This window comes from Periplaneta americana, chromosome 3 (assembly GCF_040183065.1).
Source record: "Periplaneta americana isolate PAMFEO1 chromosome 3, P.americana_PAMFEO1_priV1, whole genome shotgun sequence".
In the NCBI taxonomy this organism is placed as follows: Eukaryota; Metazoa; Arthropoda; class Insecta; order Blattodea; family Blattidae; genus Periplaneta; species Periplaneta americana.
This window is the reverse complement of record NC_091119.1, coordinates 133,198,429-133,224,906: the sequence shown is the minus strand read 5'-3', so window position 1 is coordinate 133,224,906 and position 26,478 is coordinate 133,198,429. Positions and strand designations below refer to the sequence as shown.

General features: G+C 35.3%; 1 protein-coding gene across 3 annotated transcripts in view; it reads left to right on the top strand.

Moving 5' to 3' along the window:
- Window positions 1–26,478, top strand: part of Mf (myofilin) — a 176,089-nt gene that overhangs the window by 33,874 nt on the left and 115,737 nt on the right. The window contains exons 4-5 of one of the 3 annotated variants that reach the window (XM_069821651.1): window positions 5,226–5,402; window positions 11,233–11,472. The exons of the other annotated variants lie outside the window; for them this stretch is intronic. Coding sequence (XP_069677752.1) covers window positions 5,226–5,402; window positions 11,233–11,472 — 417 coding nt within the window. The remainder of the gene's footprint in view (window positions 1–5,225; window positions 5,403–11,232; window positions 11,473–26,478) is intronic. 3 annotated transcript variants of the gene reach the window in all.

Genomic DNA, 26,478 nt, shown 5'->3' with positions numbered 1-26,478 from the left:
CCCGCATTTTCATAACCACCTTCGTTCTCCATTTTCATAACCACCTTCGTCTCCATTTTCATAACCACCTTATTACTCTTCTTCATAACCATCTTCGTCCACCAGATTTAAGACCATCATATTCGCCACCATCAGAATCATCATCTTCCCCATCTTCATAAATACCTTCTTCTCCATCTTCAGAGCCATCTTATTCCCCATCTTTAGAACCACCTTCTTCCGTGATCATGATAAATACATCCTTCCCCATCTTCATAACTGCCTCCTTCCACCATCTTCAGAACCACATTCACCCACAATATTCTGTGCCATCTTTTTCCCCCATCTTCTGCACCATCTTCCTCATCTTTAACCTTATCGTCAGTCCCATATTCTGTCATTTTCAGTCCCATATATTGCCACTTTCATCCCTATATTTTGTTCCCACATTTCAACCCCAATTTCAATTCCCTTCTTCACATAATCTCCAGCATTATCATCTGTTCAAATTTTCAGCATCTTTCTCACGTCACATCTTCTTCTTCATTCTCATTGTCATTATTCACATAACCACTATCACAATTGCCATTACCATTATACGTAGTCGCACTCGTCGTCATCGACATCATCATAATCATCAATATTTTTTTACATTCAAGATTTCAACCCGATGGTCTTATGTTGCGATTCATCTAAAGATTATGGACAAACACTAAACAACTTTTAGCGGGACTCCTTGGTCATGTGATTAGCATGGCACAAGGCCACCGCTTAAGATAATACAGGAAAAACACAATACTCATTTTCTTTGAAAAGGAGGTAAATTTCTGCTTTTTTTTGTTGGTAACTGAATATAAACATGTTTTTTATGCACGAATTTTCACCTGGAATCACCTTCAAAGATAATCCATCTTAATGTCTGGTATATTTTACAAAATATACTGTTGCGTGTTATTAATAAATACAGCACTACCGAGTACAAAAGAAAAACGCTGAACATATATACATTTAATCACGAAAATGGTTTTAAAATGGGTAAATATTTAGTAGAAAATAAGTTTCAGAAAAGTATCGAATGTACCAACGATACTATCAATGATATGTTTTTACCGTTCAATATCGATAGTGTCGAAATACCGAGAATATCAGCGTCCCATCCCTAAATGAACCATCATGCCTCCGTTTCGTGGTTACCACTTCAGCCTCCATAATTTGTGTGTATATACGTATCCCGTGAACATTTTTTGTACCAACGATATTTTTTCCTTTTTGTTTGCCACCTGCTAAACCACCAACAGGCGACAGAAAAGTACGTTAAGACTAGAACAGAAGAACAAGCTACAATATAAATCCAGGTGGACATAATTAAATCTTAAACGACTTTTATACAAAAGAGTCGAAAGTTAAACTGAACACAATTCTCTCATTTGAAGATAAAAAAGAAGACATTTCAGAAGATGTTTTGATGGCAGGTGGTAAGAGACTTTTTTCAGAAGATATCCCTTCATCCGCCAATAGTATAGGCCTGCAGTGTAATTGTGTTTGGATTGCTGTATTTGTTTGAAAATGCATGAATATCTTGCAAGCGTATCCTATTCGTCATACACTAAAGCATGATTTTCATTCAACTCTATACTTTCGTTTTCAATTAACATTACATAAATCACTTACGATATTCCAAACCAATTAGATCTATCGAATACACGGAAACGACCTCTCGAAACATTGATGCGACAATCGGCACTTCATTTTCCCCTGAATGAACCACTTTATGTTAAATTTGCCCCTTCTTTTTCGTCTGTCACCTGTACAACTTCACATCATTGAATGTACTTCCCGGTGAAATCACGTGACAAAGTGTTTTTGTCTTCAGATTGTTACTCTCCAGGTGTGACCTACCATGACCTGCAAGAACTCCAATATGTGTGAACCATACCTTTTCTACAGTTGAATGGTTTATTTATTTTCAATCAGTTACAGAGTGGTTTGATTAAAATAGGTTTTAGATTATTCGGATCTCCTATTGTGACTACTATAAATGTTAAAATAAATTTATTACAAGATTCTGAAACTCATCAAATATGAAATAATATAGTGTGTGATTTATCATTAGTTTATATAAATGTGAATATGAATATATAAACAAAAAATTAATAAACTACTTGGTATAAAATTAATATATCAATATCGTATTAACATAATGTCATAGAAGAAAGTAATAAAGAAGAAATTCATGAAGTAGGCCTGTACTTTTTTACATTAGGAGATCCGATATTAACATAGTAATTTAATTTAGGTACATTCACTTCGTTAATGTTGTACCAAAACTCTAAAAGGCCTATATTCGTACAGTAGACTCTCAATTGTTTACTATCTCCTGCCAAGTTACAGTCATTTTATAAATAACTTACTTCAGGGCATGAGGGCAGTGACGTTTTTGCTTGATTTTAGTGTTTTGTTTCTGGTTATGAGATAGTCCAACATCGATCAAAGTCTAACACTCGTTTGACGGGGATCATGGTGAAGAATTGCTTTTGCTTATGTTTGTTTGGATTGGTGTGTCTCAAGCACTGCTTCATTTCCTTGAAATACTCCCCCAAAATAGGACAGAATGCACTTCATGCCAACCATTTTAAATTATATTCAAGTAAGTTCCAAAGTGTGCAAACACTACCATGTGTATGCAGAGATTAAGTTCTGGTCCTACAGAATTAATTATCAGTAATGTTACCATTTATTATTAAGGCCACTACGGGAAAAGAATCAAAGAAGAAGGGTTCGATCCGGTGCTGTGGGTTGAACTTTGGCGTGACTCAGTGGTTAGAGCGCCCAGTGCGTATCACTGGGAGACCCGGGTTCGATCCTCGGCGCCGGAGCGAATTTTTCTCCGTTTGTAATAACAAATGGTAATTATAATTTTTATTTTAATAGATATATAAAATATAATCCTTTAGAATTTAATGAAAGAAGTTGTGCATGATTAAACATGGCAGAGGAAGTGTATTTATCTGTATGTAAAATATAAATCATTATGAGAGAATTAAAAACTACGTTATTCCACCTGACGTGAAAAAGAAAATTGGTTTTAAAAGTGGAATGTAAAGTCTACTATTGTTCATATTTGTTTTTATAGCTAAATCCCTGAATACTTCAACTTAATTTAAAATGTTGTTAATGACTAGAAATGATAGAACACACTAATATTTCATTCGAACCTCATCATGTTCCAACAGCAGAAGAACAGTTACTACAAATGCACAGAAGTATTTTATAACATACATTGACATATTGAGGGTAGTACAAGAATTCTTGAAGCTCAATATTTTTATTTTTATTTTTAGCAACGAAATATTTGTATTTTATGGAAAGAATTGAGCATATAATATTCCTTAATACGAATAATAGATCCAGAATATGTTTCATTTTTGTGTATTTTGATTTTACTTAATATTGATATTTTGAATTATTATCAGAAAACATTTTAAACTTTTGATTTTGTAATATTTTATTTTGAACAATGGTAGGTTTTTCTCATTTTAGAGAAAGACACAAACATGCAATGTGCAGGGCAAGTCTAAAAACAAGTGTAAGTATTTATCATGAATTAACTACAAAAGATATCCATAATAAATACGTAAAGTTCTTTCATTCTTTTAGACTTGCTCTGTATTTTTGTACGAAGACTGCAAAAAAAAAAAGTGTGTAATTCACTAATCATTTTTCATGTATTTTGATTTTACCTAATGAACTAAAAATAAATGTATGATTGAAACTGAATATTTAGAATAGAAATTAATTGAAGAAGCTTTTGAAGTATGTCATTTCAAACTGCATTCAAAAACTTGAAGATTAATCGGAAATATTTTGAGATCTGTAAATTTATTTGGTTATTTCATTGCACTTTTAACCAATACTATGTAAAAGATAATAAAAGCTACTCAAATATACAGAAACATACCGAAAATTTTAAATACTAAAATAAAACATTATCAAATTTTATTTTCATAAAGTATTAAATAAATTATTTTATTAAAATCGATTAACATTAGTCAATAATAAAATTAATTAAAATATATTCAATTAATTTTTTAATACGACGAAGTTAAACTTTCATTTAAAATCCCTTTTCAGGAATGTAAAAATTTTGTAATGGTCTCTTAAAACGAACATATTACAATATTGTCCACATAAGTAATTATGGAAAATAATATTTATAACTTTAAATTAAATGCCAACTTAAAAATTTATTTTTAAAATGTAATCAGAAATATTCAAGTAAAGGCAATTCAAGCCGCTGGTTCAGCACCATATACAGGCTGTTTCCGGGCTGGTGTTACTATCTTTCAGGGATGATGGGGAAGGGCACATGTATCAATTTGAGATAAGGAACCCTGGTCCGGAAATGATTGAGTCAAAATTTATAAACAAAAATAGTTGTGTGGAAATGGAATTGTAATTTCGCACCACGTGCCCTACTTCCCTTAACCTTTGGAACAGTCGTAGAAAGATGGAATTGGCCGGATGTCTCCTACGTGGGTACTAGGCCCGATACAATCTGTGAGCTTGTCTACTGTTCCCATTGGCTCATCCATATTCGAAAATCATGTCTGCATATTCCACTCTCATGTACTCCTTCATTTCATTAGGACTGATCGACTGGACACTGCAACTTCTACACATACACTGCTGTCTACAGACGTGCATATCAGGACCGACCATGTCCGTTACACATTACGCCATCTGCATTGCTTTAGTGTAGTTTGCTGTCCCCACACCTCAGACAGCGCACTGAACGGAATACTGTAGGTAGACAACGTAAACAACGTCAGATGAATACAGTATGTGTAAGATGTACAGATAAATATACATAAATAAGATTATTTCATTTCCACACAACTATTTTTGCTTATAACTTTCGACTCAGTCATTTCCGGACCAGGGTTCCTTATCTCAAATTGATAGTGTGCCCTTCCCCATCATCCCTGAAAGTTAGTAACACCAGCCCGGAAACACCCTGTATAACTCGTTATCGAGTACAATCATCTTACATTAAGGGCATTCTTACGAGTTATTAAACAATTTTGGTGATCTCAACAATACAGACTCTTTTTAAAAATTCGATTGGGGGTTCTAAAGGAGAGTCTGCTGCAATGATGCCGGTCCTGCTGAGTACTGTTGCCAACATTGACGGATTGAACAGCGAATGGTTGTTGCTTCTAAGATGACACAGTTGTGGTTGCATTTAGCGCCCGTTTACGACGCCAAAAAGGCCTGGGACGATCACCTGAAACGCCTGGCGGACATCGACCGCCTGTACCCCAGCAAGTATCCTCTTTCTGCAAGACATTCAACACCCACTCCTCACAGAGAACTCACACCATTCTCGTCAGAGCCAAAGGACAAAGTTGCTTACAACTATGCTGGTAAGTGGCACCTAGTCCTGACACCCGGCAATTCTGAGAGCTTATTTGAACGGCATATGTAGAAATTTGGTTTATCACTCAACATAGAACATTGTTAATCTAATACAAGATAAAGGAGAGCAAATTTATATTTTATTATCCTGCAGTTGAAATATAATCAGCTATATGTTTTCTCCATAATTTCTACAATAAAACACAACTTAGAAGTACATAATATTAAAGTAAAAATGTCTGCGATTGTACACATTCGATTTACAAAATAAAACCATCTGGCCTTCAATATGGAAGACCACAAGGATCCAGAAAACAAATACATATATGAAAGTTTACGATGAAAGTACATAGCCCTACAATAAAATAAAATAAAAATTAAGTGAATCATATTACTTGAAATAGAGATGAAATTGCAAAATTTGAAAAGAGTCCTTTAGAATTTCTCTAAGGATTTTCTCAACATTGTAAAATATGAAGCCCTTTGATTTTAAAAGGTTATAGGTGTATTTGGAGATGGTACCACGAACTCCAAAAAGAAGTCCGTTTACTGACCAACGATTAGCCATGATAGTATACTGATTGCTAAAATAAGGAATGCAAGGTTCATAGATTATTCCCTTTTCATCATCAGTAAGTTTTGGCTGTTGTGCATCTCTTTCAAACCTGATAGTCGAGTCTAGTATTGTTCATGATTTCCGTCCTATTTGCAAGTTTATTTTTGCAATTCTTTTGATTTATATCTATTTATTGTATTAATATAATGTGAGTATATTCCTAATAATACGCAGGTACATGCAAAGTTTCCTATATGAATTGCATCAGCAATATCAAATGGTACATATTCATTTTACTCTTATACAATTAAGCTTTTTGGTATTACAATAGTATCCCATTAACCAAATTCTTTTTTGCAATGTTTATTGTAGGTTTTACAATTTCTCGACTGTGTAACGGTTAAGCTGTAACCCTTTAGAAGTGATGAGCTCCTCGATGAATACCTAGCTCCTTATAAAATGTTTCCAAGCAACACAACCAAGTTCTTGACCCTAGTGTTGGATATTTCAATACGATTATTATCTTCTAATTTGTCTTCCGTTTGAGGGTTGAAGGGTCAGTGAGAAAGAGGTTCATCACACTAAAACGAATATTTATATTCTCGGTTTTACGAATTACTTCGTCTAATACCCTGTATTAAGTAATAACACAAAAGTTGATTACACTAGATTTCTATTTACAGTAGATCATTAAAATTCCTTATCTTTTCCGCAATCACATAAAAATGGTTTTCTAAAAGTCTTCAATGGCATTACTATATTTTCATTCCTCTTGAACCAGCATAGACCAAAACGAAAATTAATTAGAATGTATTTTCGTACTCATGAATTTACTTAATAGCTATATTCAAGTACTGATAGGAGAAAACCGTTTTTGAAATATTATTTGCATTGTCTTTCCAATTGCACAGAGCCACTCAAGAGTTTAACATATATCCTACAGTTACTTACTTTCAAATTGATTAGTTTAACTTCTAATGCACTATAAGATAACCATATTTTTTTCCTGAACTTCATTCATGTGAATTATAAGTTTTATTATCTTTTTAATTTCTTAAATAATATATTTTTCTCAAACTAGCAATAATTGCCGATTATAATGTCTTATTAATTACTTTTAAGTGTGAATAAATAAATAATTCACCAAAGTGACATAATGATGCGTTATTTTATTATGTAAAACATATTTAAAACTCTTGATATTGTATCTCACTGAACCATTCAATTATTCACATACTGTACAGTAATTTCCAGTTTTCAGTTTCCCTGTCAACATTTTCATTGTTGGAAAGGAGGTAGTAGCAATTCTTTACTAAATGCATAATTTTTAAATTTGTCTTAATCTCGTTCACTGAATATGAGTTATCGCACTTTGCATAAACGTAGGTTGTCCGTTCTTTTGTTAAAAAAAGAAGGACTATCAGAAATCTCTGTTTACATGTGAAATACAGATTTCATTATTCTGAACTTATAAAACTCTAATTTCTACGTAACGTAACATACTGTCGTCACTAATTTGTACATCACAGATGTCCTTAATATTGTGCAATTGGAATATATTTCGTGAAATTTTTCCATCTTCATTATGCAATATTCACTAGAAGAATGAAATATTTGCTTCATACAAGTTCACTTGCTTTATCTCTAATGAGAATTGAAAAAGATGTCTCAATATTGGTAACAATTCGGTCTAAACCAGGCCTGCACAAACGGCGCTCAGCTCCCCGGAAAGGTACGTCGGAATGACGTAAGCCTTGCATAGGTAGAGGATAGTCCACACAGCTATCTGGTGTAGTGTGTATTATCAGTAGCTATTTCACTTTGCCTATCTACGGCTACATAATGGAGGAATACAAAAGACGGAAAAGTGATCATCAGGCAAATTCTCTCAATATTGCATGGGGAAATGCTTATTTTTTCACAGCAGCTGGAGTCAATACTTATCTGCCACAAAAGTTTGAAAGAAAGAGGAAGACATAATACAATGCGTCATTACTAGTCTACACATACAGATAAGATGGTTTTGTTGGTGAAGATCGTAGTAAAAAGGTTCAGGAATTGAAACTTGCATTATTACATGAGGTAGAGTACGTTAGAATTTATTAATTTCTAACAATTTCAATATCTCTCTTCAGGGAAAAGGCCAGCCCATTATTGATATGTTCAATAAATTATGGGTTTTCAGTTGTAAACTTAGCCTACACTTTTCCTAAGTCAGTTTCGGGAAGGTAATATGGCTCACTTTCGAACGACAGAAACTGCTCGTGATGAATCCATGTTAAACGATTATGTGCAAATATTAACTGAAATTCAAAATGAATTTAATTCTAGGTTCCAAGATCTTGTCTTAATTGGAAAGAAGTTTAAAGTTATCATAATAAATTCCTTCAACACCAGTTGAAACAGTCTTATACGATTTACAGTTTGAACTTGTTGATATTCAATGTGGCCTAAGGGCTAAAGACCGTTTGAATAATACTACTAGCCTGGTTGAGTTTTACAAGACTAAACCTCAGCAATAATATCCACGACTACACAAGTTGGCTGTGAAAATGATTGCTATGTTTGGCTCAACATTTATATTTCTGAGCAACTGTTTTCTATCATCAACTTTAATAAAGGCAGACGTCGAACATCTGTAACTGATGTTTCATTACGATCAGTACTATTCCTTTCAGCTGCCAACAGCATAAAACCCCGTTTTGATATACTGATAAATAAAAATATAACAAAATGATATTGTATATTTAAGTAGCTATAGAGTTTTTATTATTTCTGTAAAATAAATATATATTTAATAATTAATAATATTGATTTATACAATAATATCCACGACTACACAAATCGGCTGTGAAAATGATTGCTATGTTTGGCTCAACATTTATATTTCTGAGCAACTGTTTTCTATTATCAACTTTAATAAAGGCAGACGTCGAACATCTGTAACTGATGTTTCATTACGATCAGTACTATTCCTTTCAGCTGCCAACAGCATAAAACCCCGTTTTGATATACTGATAAATAAAAATATAACAAAATGATATTGTATATTTAAGTAGCTATAGAGTATCTATTATTTCTGTAAAATAAATATATCTTTAACAATTAATAATAGTCCAAGATAGTTTTGTAAACACTGAACGGGAATTCATTTCATGAACACTCGTACTTCCTTTTGTGTACATTTTCTACGAGATCATCCCTTCTTCCAGTCCACCCTTATATAGAGCGCAGTCAATATCTGCATTCCGCTCTCGAGCTGTGAGCCGATTCAGAGAACCTTGTGCAGGCCTGGTCTAAACAGTCATTGTATAATACACACTGAGTGCTTTAAATTTTACATAAATAATTCTCCAGATAAAGAAAGTTGAATAAATGTAAGTATAGAAGGAGGCCAAATAACTCATTTGTAAGGGTCATTATGGAAGTTTTCTCTGTAAAAGAGGTAGAATAACTAGACAGATATTTTGCATCCAGATGCCAGAGAACAGTTTTTACATCATGAAAAATAATTAATTTAGTAGTATTATAATACATCATTTAAGAACAAATAAAATAACAAGTCATTTGAAAATATTAAACACTAATAAATTTTAGTCCAAAAGTCTATTGAAAATTAATAGTGAACCTTCTTTGAATGGAACAGGTTTCCAAAAATATTGATTATACAATTTAACGAAATAGTAATTCTTACTGCCTGTAAGCCAGAAATGTACAAATTAAAAATATATCATTATATTGCAGGCAGTTTGACCCTGAAGCGGGTGCGCGGCGCACTTTATGTAGGCCTATGTGGAAACAATTGTTTTTCCATAATCGAATTATAAATATTTTCAGAGGTACAACTTTCAGGTTAATTGCTGATTAATAAAATACACAATATAACGTATGTATGTCTCTTCTTTCTAGTGAACTCTTTAATTTTCTCAACTAACTGTTCTTTGTATTTCTGGAGAAATGTTGTGTACAACGCTAGTAAGAAGTGACAGAATTGTAAGAGAAAATTCCAAATATTTTAAGAAAGCCCTTCTTGCCTTGTATTTAATTTGCGCTGATAGTTCTGTCGGAAATGCTTACTATAACTATCACTAGATGGAATATTAACAACAGCAATCTTCCTATTACACATGTCACATTATTTATACAAATCTGTTCGATCAAATCAAAACTAAAAATGAAAGAAGTGTAAAAAAAATTATAACATTTCTGAGTGTCAATTATGAACAGAAATGACACTATCTCCGATTATTTTAATTTTCTGCTCTTAACTCCTGTACTGCGCTCTCTGAAGTAACACTGAAGGAACAGCTCAGTGCTTGCAATTTCCAAAGAAAGTGAAAACGATTCAAAAAGATTTTATATCAAATTGGAGTGCAGTAGATCATCGATTACACGAATACTGATCAACCGGAAGCGTTCTAGTCGGTAAATTCAAATTCGCGCACGCGCCATGTAGAAGTTTCGCTAGCGCTGTTTGCGAGATTTAGCGGGAAAAAACGAGTCTCAGCTCGGAAGTAAAAAAAAAAATAATGGCAGTTTTGAACTTGTCAAGCTAGGCTAGTCAGTTCTCTGTGTTATTTGTAAGACGTGTGATACAAAATATATATACTGTGTGTAAAGTTTTATGTTTAATATCAGTGTTTCTTTGTTTCATACTGCTCCTATGACACCAGTACAATTTGTTTTCGTAAATGATCGGTTATCCGAAAAATGAGTTATCCGAGTCCCCAATTGTTTCGGATAATCGATGCTCTACTGTAGGTTATTCATAGATACTTTTTATGAAATTAATTTTAAAAGTAAGAAAAAACTGTAAGTTATTTTCCAACTTCCATTTAATGTTTTTGAGATAACTTTTATTCAATTAGATTCAATTAAACTATTTGTTCAGAATATGTGTTCCTAACTAGACATTACAAAGCACTTCTTCACACATCGTTTCAACACGAAACCGATTTGGTATATTCTCTTCTACATTGTAAGATAAACGAAATGAAATACGAATCATTATAGAAAAAAGAAGTGATTAAGCAGCTTATCAGGGGAAGTTGAAGTTATTTTATTAAATAAGAAACTTCTTCAGTTATTACCGAACAATTACTGTAAGCTGCTGCTGGTTTTCTATGTTGAGTGATAGCTCTCAGATGTAAAGTTAACTTCAAATTCGTTGGATTTCTCTGTGACACTTGCATGTCAGAAAGACTTGGCGACGTACAGGAATAATACTATGAATATTTTCAAAGCTGAGAAACACGGACTAAAACCTGTACGCCTCGGTGCAGGTCTCCCCATCTACAACCGAGGCGGGTACACCCGACGTCCCTTGATGGAACTCTTCGAGCCCGTCTCCTCCCTTCCCCTGTCAAGACTCACCCGCGACCCCTGGTGGTGGGCGTACCCTTCGCTACGCCCTTACACCTTGCCCTTTGGCTGGAACAAGACGCCCTTCTACCTGCGTGACAGCTACCTGTCACCTGTGAAGAGGACCTACCTATGGGGACAGCACCCCATCAGGCCATTCGGTACGATCTACAACCATTCATGTCCCTATCAAGGGTAGTCCCCGTTTTAAGACTTCTAAATTGAATAAATTATAGAATTGACACAACAAACCATCGACGAGGCCGTTCGTAGTCCTGGATGCTAATTTGGTGTTGGACACTTGAAATCTATTACAATGACTAATAGTTATCATGGACTTTCTCACATGTGTATTTTTCGTAACATTATATTGAACCTCATTTGAAAATTCCTATACGAGTAAATATTATAGGGTCTATAGAAAAATCGACTTACTAAAATATAGCTATTAATATGAATTGTGAAATACAAAAATAATTGGTTAAAATACTGTTGAAGACTCCATTCTTGGAACTTTCGATATGAGGAAGCGGGGGTAAGCGGGAAATAAAAAACAACAGATAACGTACTGAAGTTTGTGTATCATCATTGCACGTGTTCAATATTACAAGACGTTCTGAAAATAATTTCACCCATCGTAGACTGGAGACCGATATATCTGGTGCAAATAAATTAATTCCGGAGCAAGAGACATTCAGTTTTTTTATATAGACGAGACCTGGGTGAATAGCAATATGACATTTCGAAAATGTTGGAAAAAAAATGAGAGTTTAAGTGTCCACACGAATGTAAACTCTGAACAAAGACTGATCGTGGTACATGTAGGAAGAATTAATGGCTTCCTTCCTAATACAGAACTTATATACAAAGCCTGTAGTGCAACGGGAGATTACCACGGTCAGATGAACGCCGAAAATTTTGAAAGATGGGTAATACAAAAGTTGATATCCAATCTTCCTTCTCAGTCAGTTATTTTTCTCAACAACGCTCCGTATCACTGTCTCCAGATCGACAAACCGCCATCTGCATATGCAGTAAAGACAGACATGATCTCTTGGTTTCGCAAAGAAGAAGTGAACTGTGATGAAAGTATGAGAAAGAACGACCTCTATAATCTTATTTTAACTTTGAAGCCAAAGCAAAAAAAAAATTATAGAACTGACAACATTTTGGAACAACATAACCACAAAATTCTTAGATTCCCGCCTTACATGTGCGAGTTGAGTCCAATTGAATTGGCTTGAACTGAAGTGAAACGTATTGTCAGGGACAATAATGTCATGGGCGATATAAATTTACAGAAATTAAAGCAAGTGACAAAAACTGCACTTTCTCTTGTGACAAATGAAGACTGAGAAGGATTCTGTAGACACATTGAAAATATAGAAAAACAATACTGGGAAAAAGATGAACTATCATATGTGATTAATGAAATTATTATTAGGCTTTTAATATTGGGGACCGATTACACAAGTTGACTGCCGGGGATGTGAGCTAGTACGAGGACACGGACTTGGTTCTGCGATCGATTACACGACTAACAAGGTGCATATAAACAAATCTGGACAGGTCTAAAAGTAAATATACGCTACATAGCATTACAAAGATATATTTTTACGCACCTTTCCTTGTGTACTGTAGAATTATTCGTGGGTTTGAGTTTCCTCCTTTATTTTCTTATGCTACAATATCTTTGTATATAATATATCTTGTTACTTCGTACATTTGTATTACATAATTTACATATAAGATTCCCGTCATTCATTTCAAAACACTTACCCAATTCCGCTGCAAAAATATGCGCCTGAAAACCTTCAACCTTGGGCATTATTATTCAGCAGGTACACTGATTATGCATGCTAGAGTACTGATTGGTGAACGGATAGCCAGCTTGAAACCACCGTAACCCACCCTATCGGTCGCCAACATTACAAGCCTAATTATTATAAATTTAAGGGGGCTTAACGACATTGGTAGTGATAGTGATATTAGTAATACTGATGACGGTGATGTCAGTAGGGGTAGTGAGAGCAGTGACACCGCACCTGAATGTGACGCTGACATGATACTTGATCAACAGCTTCCGCTATGAGGTAGGTAACACAATTTTTAGACAGCTGTAGCAGGCTAGCGTTACTAATAGGGGTCACTATCGCGAACTGTAGGGTCGCGTCGCATTCCTGTCAGGTTCCAAGATTAGAGTCTTCAACAGTAGCAATAAATGTTCCACTATACTAGTACTGCAGTAATGTTTCTACTTACCACTAGCGAAAGTACACAGTACGCTACAGTAGATTTACTGTATGTAATTAAGAAATGAAACACTATTTACTATGAGTGTGAATAGCGTGCCTAGTATTTCGTAGCTCGGCACAGCTGGTGTGCTCCAACTACGTTCATAGTACTGTTCTCTTGTTTGTACTTTCGCAAGTGAAGTGATATAACATTGCGAAATGTGAATGTTAGACCTACTCAACGACAGCTGACATCACCAGACCTCACTTATTCTACTCCTCTCTCTGTACTTCACGTCACAGCAGAAGTCCATTCCCCTTAGTGGATAACCTACTGCTTGTATTAAGACGGAAACATGTTACAAATCTGGTTCACAGGACGAACATATGGATATTTATAAATAAAAAATAAACTCATGATAAGTTAACCCATTTCATATAATATTCTTCGCTTACAATTACCTATAGAACTGATTTCCAAATCGCGTGTCATACTGTACATCATGAATCACCCTATAGATACTTATTAGTTTATTTACTAATGGTAATAATTTATATTTATATTTATTTAAATACTGCTATTTTTCATTAATATTTTATTCGTGATATATTTACTCGTACTTATTCAGTAATTTCTGCATTAAAAGCAGTACATTTTCCATCAGAAATTTCTCCTCGTCTCGCACATTAATAAACACAAAGTTTAGCTAATCAGGTAGTCCGTAGCTTTTCATATTCAAACTACATTTCATTTCCATAAGTTGAAAATATATGCGGTTTTGAATCTATCTCAATTCTTTCGTTGTTTTTTTTTTTTTTTGGACATGGCCTACTTCGATGGATATTATAATTTATCAATTAATCTCTTAAATTAATGGGGACTACTTTTGCCTATTTCCAACTCAAAGCTTAATTCCTTCCCTGACAATGGTTACAATTTTCAGGAATCTATATTTGCCTACTTCAACAGTTACATCTTGGCAGTGACGACACAACATACTGAAGCCCGTGATCATTCTGTAGCCTACTATAGCAGTCCACAAGATTTATGGGTTGCAGAGATCACAGATATTTACTTATATGAATTTTGCCCCCCCCCGCATCTACATATGAGGGGTTCACAACCAGAGTGGACCAAGTCCATCTGGAGTAGTTCTGAGAAATTGAGTCTTAAAGTTCCTGGCTCACGCTTAGCAACCTTCACCTTCCATAGGAAATGCTGCCCTCTGTGTAGTAACAAATGAGTTATGGACTTTGTTATGGCAATGAATAAATCTTCATCCGAAATTGCATTAATCCACAAACTGATCACTGGTGGACTTGGTCCACTCTGGTTGTGAGCCCCTCATATACCACTCAATCAAGAAGCAGACTTTAATTTTAGGATCTTTTCTATAGACCTATTGTGCATTAATATAATATTTACGGGTATATATTTAGTAGACTTGGATTCGATTTTCAATATGAGAATTGGAATTACTTCTTGCGTATATTTTTGTCTTTTGTTCGCCTTGCGTTTTTCTAAGCGGTAGCTCTGTGCTATACAAGCCACTTTTATCTAAAGTACTGTCAATTGTCAATGTTCAACATAGCTTTAAACTTTCCTTACAATTGACAAAGGGACACTTCTTGAGGTAGATGATGTTTTCGACTTCCATATTGTAGGAAAAACTAAAGATTTTTGTGTTATATTATGTTTGTCCCAGTCAAAATATTTCTTGTAAATATCAGGAATTCAAATTCTGAAGACGAAATAGAGTAAAACTTTTTCTTTACTAATATAAACTGCGGACTAAAGCAAGGAGATGCACTATCATCGTTGCTTTTTAACTTTCCTCTAGAATATGCCATTAGAAAAGTCCAGAAAAATAGAGAGGGTCTGGAATTGAACGGGTTACCCAGCTGCTTTTTTATGCGGATGACGTGAATATGTTAGGAGAAAATCCACAAACCATTAGAGAAAACACGGGGATTTTACTTGAAGCAAGTAAGGTGATAGGTTTGAAAGTAATCCCCCCCCCCAAAAAAAACGAAGTATATGATTATGTCTCGTGACCAGAACAGAGTACGAAATGGAAATATTAAAACTGGAAATTCATCGTTTGAAATGGTACAAAAATTCAAATTCCTTGGAGCAACAGTAACAAATATAAATGACACTCGAAAAGAAATTAAACGCAGAATAAATATGGGAAATTATGCCATTATCCTTTTGTCATCAAATCTGGTCTGAAAAAAAAGTTAAAAACTTGGACTCTCACTTTGAGAGGGGAACAGAGGTTAAGGGTGTTTGAGAATAAGGTGCCTAGGAAAATATTTGGGGCTAAGAGGGATGAAGTTACATGAGAATGGAGAAAGTTACACAACGCAGAAATGCACTCATTATATTCTTTACCTAACATAATAATGAAGAACATTAAATCCAAAGGTTTGAGATGGGCAGGGCATGTAGTATGTATGGGTGAATCTATAAATGCATGTAGAGTGTTAATTGGAAGACCTCAGGGAAAAAAACTTTTGGGGATGCAGAGATGTAGATGGGAGGATAATATTAAAATGGATTTCAGGGAAGTGGGATATGATAGTAGGGACTGGATTAATCTTGCTCAGAATAAAGACTGATGGCGGGATTATGTGAGGACGGCAATGAAACTCCAGGTTCCTTAAAAACTGTTTGTAAGCAAGTAAATAAATATAAACGTTAGCATACTTCATAGAGTACAGTAAAACGTGACACAATACATGAAGAAAACACTCCACATTCCATAAAGGTTAATTACGTTAACAATATAAAACGTATAGTACACTCTGAAACGCATAAATTTCTGTGGACTGCTACAGTAACAATGGCATTAGATAAATTGTCAAAATAATTTATATCGACACCATATTTGTACTGGCAGAGCAGGGAATGAATTATGCATTTTATTAAACACTAATTCAAGTGTCTACGCATAAATAATGGAGCTTCAAATACAGGTAAGTTGTAGATATAAGTAGTCTACATTATTCTTAAAATACGAACGTGTTATTTAGTTTGTATTTGATGCAATGGAACAAATTCTTCTATACCTCTGTTAAATCCATTAATCTGTTCCAATAGTTTCTTGTAAATTGAGTTCAATTAAACCAATTCTCAGATATTGATTACGTCAGTGGAAATCTTCTTCTGATAGGAGATTATATATCGGTTTCATATTTATTACCTACAACTTGTTTAAAATTTTTCTCTTAATATGCGAAAATTAGTCACATTTTTATACAAGATTAATTACAATTGTATTACTCTCTTTGTTCGTTTAGGTTGAATAACTTAAGATCTATTACCCGTAAGTGTCATATTCAGTCAGATATTACTCTATTTCTAGTATGAAACATTAAGGTAATTCTATACATTGCTATACAATGAACTTAAAAACACGTTCTATTTTAAGTAGAATGTATACGTGTTTTCCATGTACCTATTTGTTTTAACTATGAACACAATCCATCCTCCCTCCCCGAAGTTTATGCATGTTAAGTTCCTACCTTTACTATTTACACAGGGACAAGAAAGAAGTGAAGATATCAAATAATTATATGACAAAAAATTAATAGCGTAATATCAGCAGTAAGGTGAAAGTAATACAACAAGCAATGTTATAATTATCCTCCTCATTTCCTCTAGGAATTGCACTACTCGTGGAATAATAAGACAATCATTAAATTTCTTTAACGTATTGGGGACAGTTGTTCACTTTTGATTTACTTTTCTATAGAACCATAATATTACTGGGATATACTGTAGATAAGCTCTAATCATCTAGTCTAATACTAGTCTAATTCAACTAGTTGTAACCTGATCTAGGAGATTAGTTTGGTTAAGGAGAGAGTTATGGAGCAAGTTTACATATACAGGGTGGAAGGAGACCGATGCACCAACATTTAAGAGGTGATTCTACATGTTAAATATAACAGAACGTTTATTACGCTTTTCCTTCGATGAAGCACCGCTAAGTAGAAAAAAATAGTCTTTGCCCAATGTTTGCAGCGCTCTATTGCGGCACTGGCTTATTGCTATACACGCAGATAGGTAAAAATAATTAATCTGAATAGTTATAATCAAAGCTCGGAACTTGGGGACTTGTGTCTTTGCACGTGACTAAGCGACGGACTTCAATGTCAACATACTCCCGCTTCCAGCACGGAGGTACTGTCAGGTCTGCTACAAAAGTGGTTTCTGGCTCCTACAACATATTGATAATATTATGGTAGGTTGAAACACGTAATTTCATAACATATATAATAATAATAATAATAATAATAATAATAATAATAATAATAATACATGAAAAATATATCAAATTTACACGTAATTTCATAGCATATATATAATAAAAATAAACATGAAAAATATATCAAATTTACTGTTCTGCTGTGTACATTTTATTACAGTGTATGACTACCTACATTCGACGATTTTTCGGTATTAGACTTAAAATACTGAATTTTTTCACTGTTACTCTTTTCTGTTCGATTTTCAGCAGTTGATAGCTGATCTCGTATCTGAGAAAGATAAGTATATACTAATTTTTTCTCGAAAATAGTTTTCAATTAGTGTGTCACTATTAGGGCAGGTCCCTCTACGTCTTGATCCATGGCTATGAACAGATTTTTCTCCAATTTGAGGGACTGCAATGTCTTTCAATGAATTCCGTTTCCAGCCTCTAGTTTGTGAGTGGCACAACTTACAAAATATAAACTCTCCATTCGAAAAAAATAATGTATCTCCTCCGAATTCTCCACGAAATTCTGTATCTTACATTTAAAACAAAATGTATTTTCAAACCTCTATAATACTCATTCGAAATAACACGTATTTTCTATTTCCTCAAACAGACCGTTTACCTGTAATTCTCTGAATGTCATTGGGTTCGACATAACAGTTTCTTCGTCCGTCTTCCTGTCATCAGTTGTGGCCACTTTCTTAGTACACACGACTGTCTCTGAGCACTTGCAGCGTGAGCTTTGTGTACGTTGTACCTGTAACCTTACTCATGCACACGACACAAGTCCCCAAGTTCCGAGCTTTGGTTATAATGTCTTCAGTCCTTTTCGTTTGCTAATTAAATCGTTTAGCCATGAATTTAAATTGAATAATTGCGAAAATCATTAAAATAAATCTTACAACACAGCGCACTGTCGCGCGTCATCTACTGAGTACAGCAGAGGGAGAGGGGAAGGTAAGGAGTGCACGCCGCGCTTGCTAGAGTAACCGTGCTGTTGCCAAATGCTTCACAGAAACATAATTATTTCCTCTAAAAAGGTGAATGTTAAAAAAAAAAACTTCTTTCAATTTTTCAAATCCCTCCTCATGATCTATTACCAGTTTAATTTTGCTACAAAGGTTAAGATTTTTTTAATAGATGTTTTATTTAATGACGCTCGCAACTGCCGAGGTTATATCAGCACACTTAAATGCCACCGACCTGGGCCAGGATCGAACCCGAAACCTCGGGCATAAAAGACCAGTACTATATCGACTGCGCCATCCAGGGCGACTGCACAGGTTACCATCCACCGAATACTACTTGTCGTACAACTTCCCATCTAGAGCAGTAAATGGATTGCATGGATAAATAGACAATTCTAACATATAGCAGGCATTCCGAATCTTCAACAAAACTGCAACATTTATGAGATCACAAAATAGCTGTTTACAATGAACTTGAAAATCAACAGAGTAACTTTATTGATATATATGTATATATATATATATATATATATATATATATATATATATATATATATATATATACGGACGAGACGCCACAATTTAGCTGGAACATTTCTACTATATCACAAACTACAAGTAAGACTATAAAAATGCAGTTTATAAAATATTTAATATCTAGAACAATGGTGAATCACTCCATTATTAACCGTAAAAATTTCCAAAGACTGTAGCCATTTGATTTTCATTTAATTGGCTTGCTTTTATCGCCAATACTCACTTAGTTTAAAATACATAAACAAGGAACGTTTAGTACGACCGCGAACATAATTTCATCGACACATACTTATGTTAATGTTATAACATTAATTTACATCGAAAATAGATATTAACACAAACATGTGCTTTTGTATCGTAGGCCTCCGCTTGACAGTTAATTACAGTGTTGCTGACCCAAAGCTCCGGCTTCTATGTAGATGGCTTTCTATGTAGATACTGTTCATTCACTTTGGATTAAACAGAACTAGCTTTATCATCTATGGTAATTTTAGACAGACTTGATTTCAAATACCTACAAAAGCATCGGGTCTATAATTTACATGCCTTGACAAAAATTCTTGAATTTCGTTATATTACGAAAATTAAGAGCTAAAAGGACGGACTTTCCTTAATTTTTAGAAATACAACAATACTGATAACTGGAAAAATTATCTTTCGTTCCTGGCATTTCATATCCTGTAGGCCTACTGTACACTGTACTCTACACAAAGACTGTCGACAAGGTTTGAATTAATTTATAACTTGTACCAACAAAGTCCAATGCGCTTCTGGCATTATTGCTACATAAGAAAATAAAATTCTTCTGAAGGAAGAAAAAACTCACTAATTAGAATATTCACGGACCCCCAGAATGAGCTTCGGGGACTTCCCGGGGGTCCGCGGACCTCACTTTGAAAACCACCGACGCATAAAAATGATGTACATCATAATTTGAAATAAATTCTTGAGTTTTCTAAGTTAAAAGCCCCTACTGACCAAGAATCACATGTTGGGATTATCATATCAGACTACAGTTATCATCTGAATCCTACGAACAATTAAGAAATTGAAGAAAAAAACGCGTCTTTCTGCGGCCAATAGGAGTCGAGTTAGCTACTGTACAACTGACGTCACCTCTACCATGCACTTACAGTACGAGTTCGTGTTGCAAGCGCGTGTCCCAGCTTAAAGGCTTAGGGTGCTATTCATAGACATTTTGCTAGTTGTCGCTACGAGCGTGCTAAACTAGCACCGGCTATCGACTGGTTACTTGTACGGGATTCATATCATATCATACCAGTAGAGGACGCAAAAATGTGCGTTACCACGCGATACAGGTCAGTTTGGTCTGAAGTATGGATGACGTCACATTTACAAGCGCAATAACATAAATGCACTAAGAGAGGACGGCAGTACAAGTAGGAACCAACAAATGACCTTCAGTATCAACTTCTAGTCATATGGGAAAGAGAGCCAGGTGTTTAGAATATTATTTATTGCCTTTGTGCAGGTGGTAATGTTGTGTAAAAATGATTTAAAATATCTAAGTCGAAGGATTTGGAATTAAACAGTCTAAGAAATAAATACGGAAGAGATTTTGATTCCGCAAGGAGAAAATATTCTCTGTGCCGTGCGCAAATGTGAAATTAAAATACGTAGGAGATATCACATAGGCTAGAGCGGCATTATAACAGCAAGAAACAGACCGAAAACGTACAAAGGTCTTCGATATCAAACAATGAAAAACTTACACGATCTGAATTTAATGTGGATTTATGTAACATGATGATTTCTGCAAATATTCCGTTCAAGAAACTTGATAAACCACATTTTATAGGTGAAAAGGTGAAAAAAACAAAACAAAAAAAAAATCCACAAATTCTGCAAAAAAAGAAAAAAATACCGGTTATACAGTTATGTGTAACATTTTGAGTGAAGAGAAAAACTACGATACTACGGCGCTTTTTTTCATTTGCACCTCTAACATCTTGTGACACGGAAAGTAGCTTTTCGATGTTGAAAAACTGTTTGAGTGAGAGACGTCGAACTTTCTCTTTCGATAATTTACGAATGTATATCGTGGTTCAGTATATTGCATCATTTAATCATCCGGGCGATGGCAATTCATAATAACTATATTACAACTTCAGTCCAGTATTTATAGATCGATTGAATGGAGTGATGAGGTTCTCATTACCAGACTGTACTCTCTTGCCGCTGTTTACCTGAGTGAATGACAACAGTATAGTCCGTTGATACTGAAATTAAGGCATAACGCACATTTTTCCGCCCTTTACATATCGCTAACACTGGTTTATGAATACGAAAAACGTTAGTTCGCTGATCAATTAGACATCGGATTTTAGGCACTAAAAATTGCAGTTTTAGGCGCCTAAAATAAGCTCAAAATTTGTAAAATTAGGCTCTATTTTAATGAAAATAGGCATTTTAGGCACATCAAGGTATCATACTTATTTCTTTCACTGAAATTTTTAGTTATACACTAAAATACGCACAAAAAAGTATGTTTAAACATTAAAAAAGAATACTATATTATATTTATAAACAGAGCTGCACAAATTTAATATATTGAAACTAATGAAATAATGATTATTTATATCAAGATTACTCATTTTAAGTTATTGAAATTCAGTTCCATGCTCAGACTTTATTATAATTTTCTGCACAGTACACCACCAGAATTTTTTCTAAATTCTCCACAGTTAACCTTTGCCTTTTGTCACTGAGAATCATTTTGAAAGCAGAAAAACTTCTTTCAACCGAAACTGATGTGAAAGGCGCAAATTTTAAATTAGGTACAATAGAAACATCAATACTTACTGGAACATTTACACTTTCCCCCGATATCACTCTTGATACTTTTTCCAACAATGAAAATCCTACATTCTTATTTAATATGTTGTCCCACTTATTTTTAACTTTTTTCCCAGTTTCGCCCAAAGCAGAATGTATGTTCACTTGAGCTTCCTTTACTATTGCTATTTGGCTACAAAGAGATTGTTTTTCACGTTCTAATTGTTCAATGCTTGCAGGTATGAAAGAAAAGTTTGATGTTATGTAGGCAATATCGTTTTTCACTCGTGAGTCATTCAGACAATCTTTCACTGCTTTCACACACGCTGCACTATCAGTTTCAGGTAATTTATCAATAACTGTGACCACTTCTTTAAAATACTTAGAATAATACACCACTGACTGAATCCAGGTTCCCCATCGTGTAACAACCGGCTGAGGTGGGAGTGGGATATCTGGAAAGTTCTCTCTGAATATTGAAATCCTGGATGGGGCTTTACAAAAACATTTTTTTGTGTTAGAAATAAACGAATTGACAAGAGGAAATTCATTCCGTTCATTCCGGATTGATTCAGAAACCCTGTGAAGGCCATGTGCTAGACAGGTTACATGCGTGAGGTTAGGATAAAATGTTTTAAGAAGTGGAGCTGCAGCAACCATGTATGAGGCAGCATCAGTACAAAACAACAGAACTTTAGAATCGTCTATATTACCTGAGTATAAAGACTGTAGGCCTTTATTTACAAAATAAGCAATGGCTTGGCTATTCACTTTCGAAAGTTCCTTAACACATACGAAGTGTGGAATCGAAGGCCCATCAGGACTAAGTTTTCCTACTACCATATTTGCTATATACCTATTCATAGGATCTGAGGTTTCATCCACAGAGACCCATATGTAAGAATCACCTATATCATCCCGAATGGAAGCTAAAGTTTCATTGTATATTCTGTATAAGTAATTTTTTCTTAGGGTCGACTCAGATGGGATATTTTGTTTGCAGTATTTTTGTAAAAACTGTCTTAAAACCGGATTTTCAATTGCATTCCAGGGAATGTTAGCAGCAACAAACGCTCTGGTTAAATCAGTATAGAAATTGCTGCTGAGATTGGATGAAGTAGGCTGTGTTAGTAAAGTTTGTTGCAGTTGATTTTTCTGCTGAGCTTTAGCCTTATGAGCTGCTCCTTGCACATGCTGCTTTAGGTGGCACTTCTTTTCTTGCGAAATCTAAAAATGTAAAGTAAACTGAATTAAAATAAAATCCTAATTGTTGTATTGCCGTATTTCTATCACAAAGTTAGTGGGTTCGAACAATCAAAATTTTAATGACCTGCAAATACTTTAACTATCGGAATTTAAAAGGTTAAAGTGTAGTGGTCTTAAAAAGAATTATACCTCAGGATAGCTCAGTCAATGTATAAATATTATAGGCCTACTCATTAAAATTAATAGAATTTATATATTTCAACTATTGTTACATACCTGTTTGCTACAAATCTTGCAGAATATTATTTTTCCATCATAAGTGAATTCTGAATATTTTGTTGTAGATTTTGCACTTATATTTTTCGGCATTATCGCGTTAAACTTCACAGGAAAACGTCCTACCGCTCAAAACTTCTCAACACAAATAAGGTGAGGGAAAGAGCAACTGTTAACGAGCATTCAAATGAACCGTTGTTATTGAGATTCAATTGGACAAAAATACAAAGTTCCACTTATTGTTGCATTTCCTGGTAGTGTTAACACTAGGAGGGCCATTCTTTTAAATATTTTGTAACGGTTTACCCTACTAATTCGCAGTTTTACGACTTTTCATAAATATTTCAAAAACACTCTTTCTCCAAAAATTGTGATTTTATGACACTCTGAAGGGCAGTACAGCTAATCGGTTTCAGACCGAAAACAGTCATTTTTATAGTATAGTATATCTCTGAATCGGTAGCAGCACATGTTGTGATTGTTGCCTGCTTCAAAACAAAGGTTGGTTCTTTGTCGGCATTTATGCCTCCAAACATGTTAAATTCGGTGAAATCTATTGCGAGTGTCGTGAGATTCAAAACATTTTGTTTCCTTATTAATGGTTTCATGGCCGGTGTGAAGCAAACTTTCCACTTTTTAAATGCCTTAAATTTCGCAGTGAATGCATGTATAAATTATAAAAAGTAAGAGTAAAATGCGAAACTTTACAGTGAGTTAGGCATTTTTAGGCGAATATTAACAAATTAGGCTCTAATAACCGTTTTAGGGCATTTTAGGGTACTATAAAACTCTTTGAATACCTTTCAATTTCCATGAAACACAAATATTAATAATTATTTTTACTTTTCTCCTAAAGAAACAAAATAGGCATTTGCCCTAGAATCCGATGTCTGCTGATCATCCATCGGAAGCCCGCGCTAAGAATGTCTATGAACACGACCCTTAGATTTTAACATGTCCAAAATAAAGCTCTATCAGTTCGAAGTCCAGACAACGGAATGTGAAGAGGACAATACTGGTATTAAAAATATATAAAAAAAGGTATCCCCGTAACATGCCATGAAGGCACTTGGGGGGCATGGAGGTAGAGCCCCACGCTTTCCATGACCTCGGCACTAGAATGAGGTGGTGTGGTCGGCACCACGCTCTGACCGCCTTTTACCCCCGGGAAAGACCCGGTACTCAATTTTATAGGAGGTTGAGTGAACCTCGGGGCCGTTCTGAAAATTTGGCAACGAGAAAAAATCCTGTCACCTCCTGGGATCGAACCCCGGACCTTCCAGTCCGTAGCCAGCTACTCTAAAGGATAATATACTTAGTTAATTTTAAAAGAAAAATTAAAAAGTTTATGTTAGATTATATTCCAATTCCTATACCTCATTATGCTTGTTATGAAGGCGGAAAACCTTGGGGAGAGAGAGAGAGAGAGAGAGAGAGAGAGAGAGAGAGAGAGAGAGAGAGAGAAGACAAAACAAATTTATGACTAAATATGATGTTTTATTATTTTAGTTGCAGTATGATTTAAAACTCTTCGAACTGGAATACTGAAAACGGTTCAATTCTGGTATGATTTAGGTTGAGGCACAGGCACAATGTATTTTGGGATATTAGCCTCGTAAGGGTCCTCCTCTAATATAAATGATACCTCGTCTTTCAAAGCCTTCATAATATTGTGTCCATTACATTGTTCCTCCACATGTCTTAGTCTTTCTCGATCTCTCTATCGTGTCCTGGTCTCTCTCTTCCCTCTCTTTCTCCCTCTCTGTCATGTCTAGTCTTTCTCTCTCTCTCTGCCGTGTCTTGGTCTTTCTCTATTTATGGGGTCCTCGTCTTTCTCTCTTTCTCTCAGTCGTCTCCTCGTCTCTCTCTCTCTCTGCCGTGTCTTGGTCTTTCTATCGGGTCCTCGTCTTTCTCTCAGTCGTGTCCTCGTCTCTCTCAGTCGTGTCCTCGCCTCTCTCTCTATCTCTGCCGTGTCTTGGTCTTTCTATCGGGTCCTCGTCTTTCTCTCTTTCTCTCAGTCGTGTCCTCGTCTCACTCTATCTCTGCCGTGTCTTGGTCTTTCTATTGGGTCCTCGTCTTTCTCTCAGTCGTGTCCTCGTCTCTCTCAGTCATGTCCTCGCCTCTCTCTCTATCTCTGCCGTGTCTTGGTCTTTCTATCGGGTCCTCGTCTTTCTCTCTTTATCTCAGTCGTGTACTCGTCTCTCTCAGTCATGTCCTCGTCTCTCTCTCTATCTCTGCCGTGTCTTGGTCTTTCTATCGAGTCCTCGTCTTTCTCTCTTTCTCTCAGTCGTGTACTCGTCTCTCTCAGTCATGTCCTCGTCTCTCTCTCTATCTCTGCCGTGTCTTGGTCTTTCTATAGGGTCCTCGCCTTTCTCTCTTTCTCTCAGTCGTGTCCTCGTCTATCTCAGTCATGTCCTCGTCTCTCTCTCTCTGCCGTGTTTTGGTCTTTCTATCGGGTCCTCGTCTTTCTCTCAGTCGTGTCCTCGTCTCTCTCTCTCTCTATCTCTGCCGTGTCTTGGTCTTTCTATCGGGTCCTCGTCTTTCTCTCTTTCTCTCAGTCGTGTCCTCGTTTCTCTCAGTCATGTCCTCGCCTCTCTCTCTATCTCTGCCGTGTCTTGGTCTTTCTATCGGGTCCTCGTCTTTCTCTCTTTCTCTCAGTCGTGTCCTCGTCTCTCTCAGTCATGTCCTCGTCTCTCTCTCTATCTCTGCCGTGTGTTGGTCTTTCTATCGAGTCCTCGTCTTTCTCTCTTTATCTCAGTCGTGTACTCGTCTCTCTCAGTCATGTCCTCGCCTCTCTCTCTATCTCTGCCGTGTCTTGGTCTTTCTATCGGGTCCTCGTCTTTCTCTCTTTCTCTCAGTCGTGTCCTCGTCTCTCTCAGTCATGT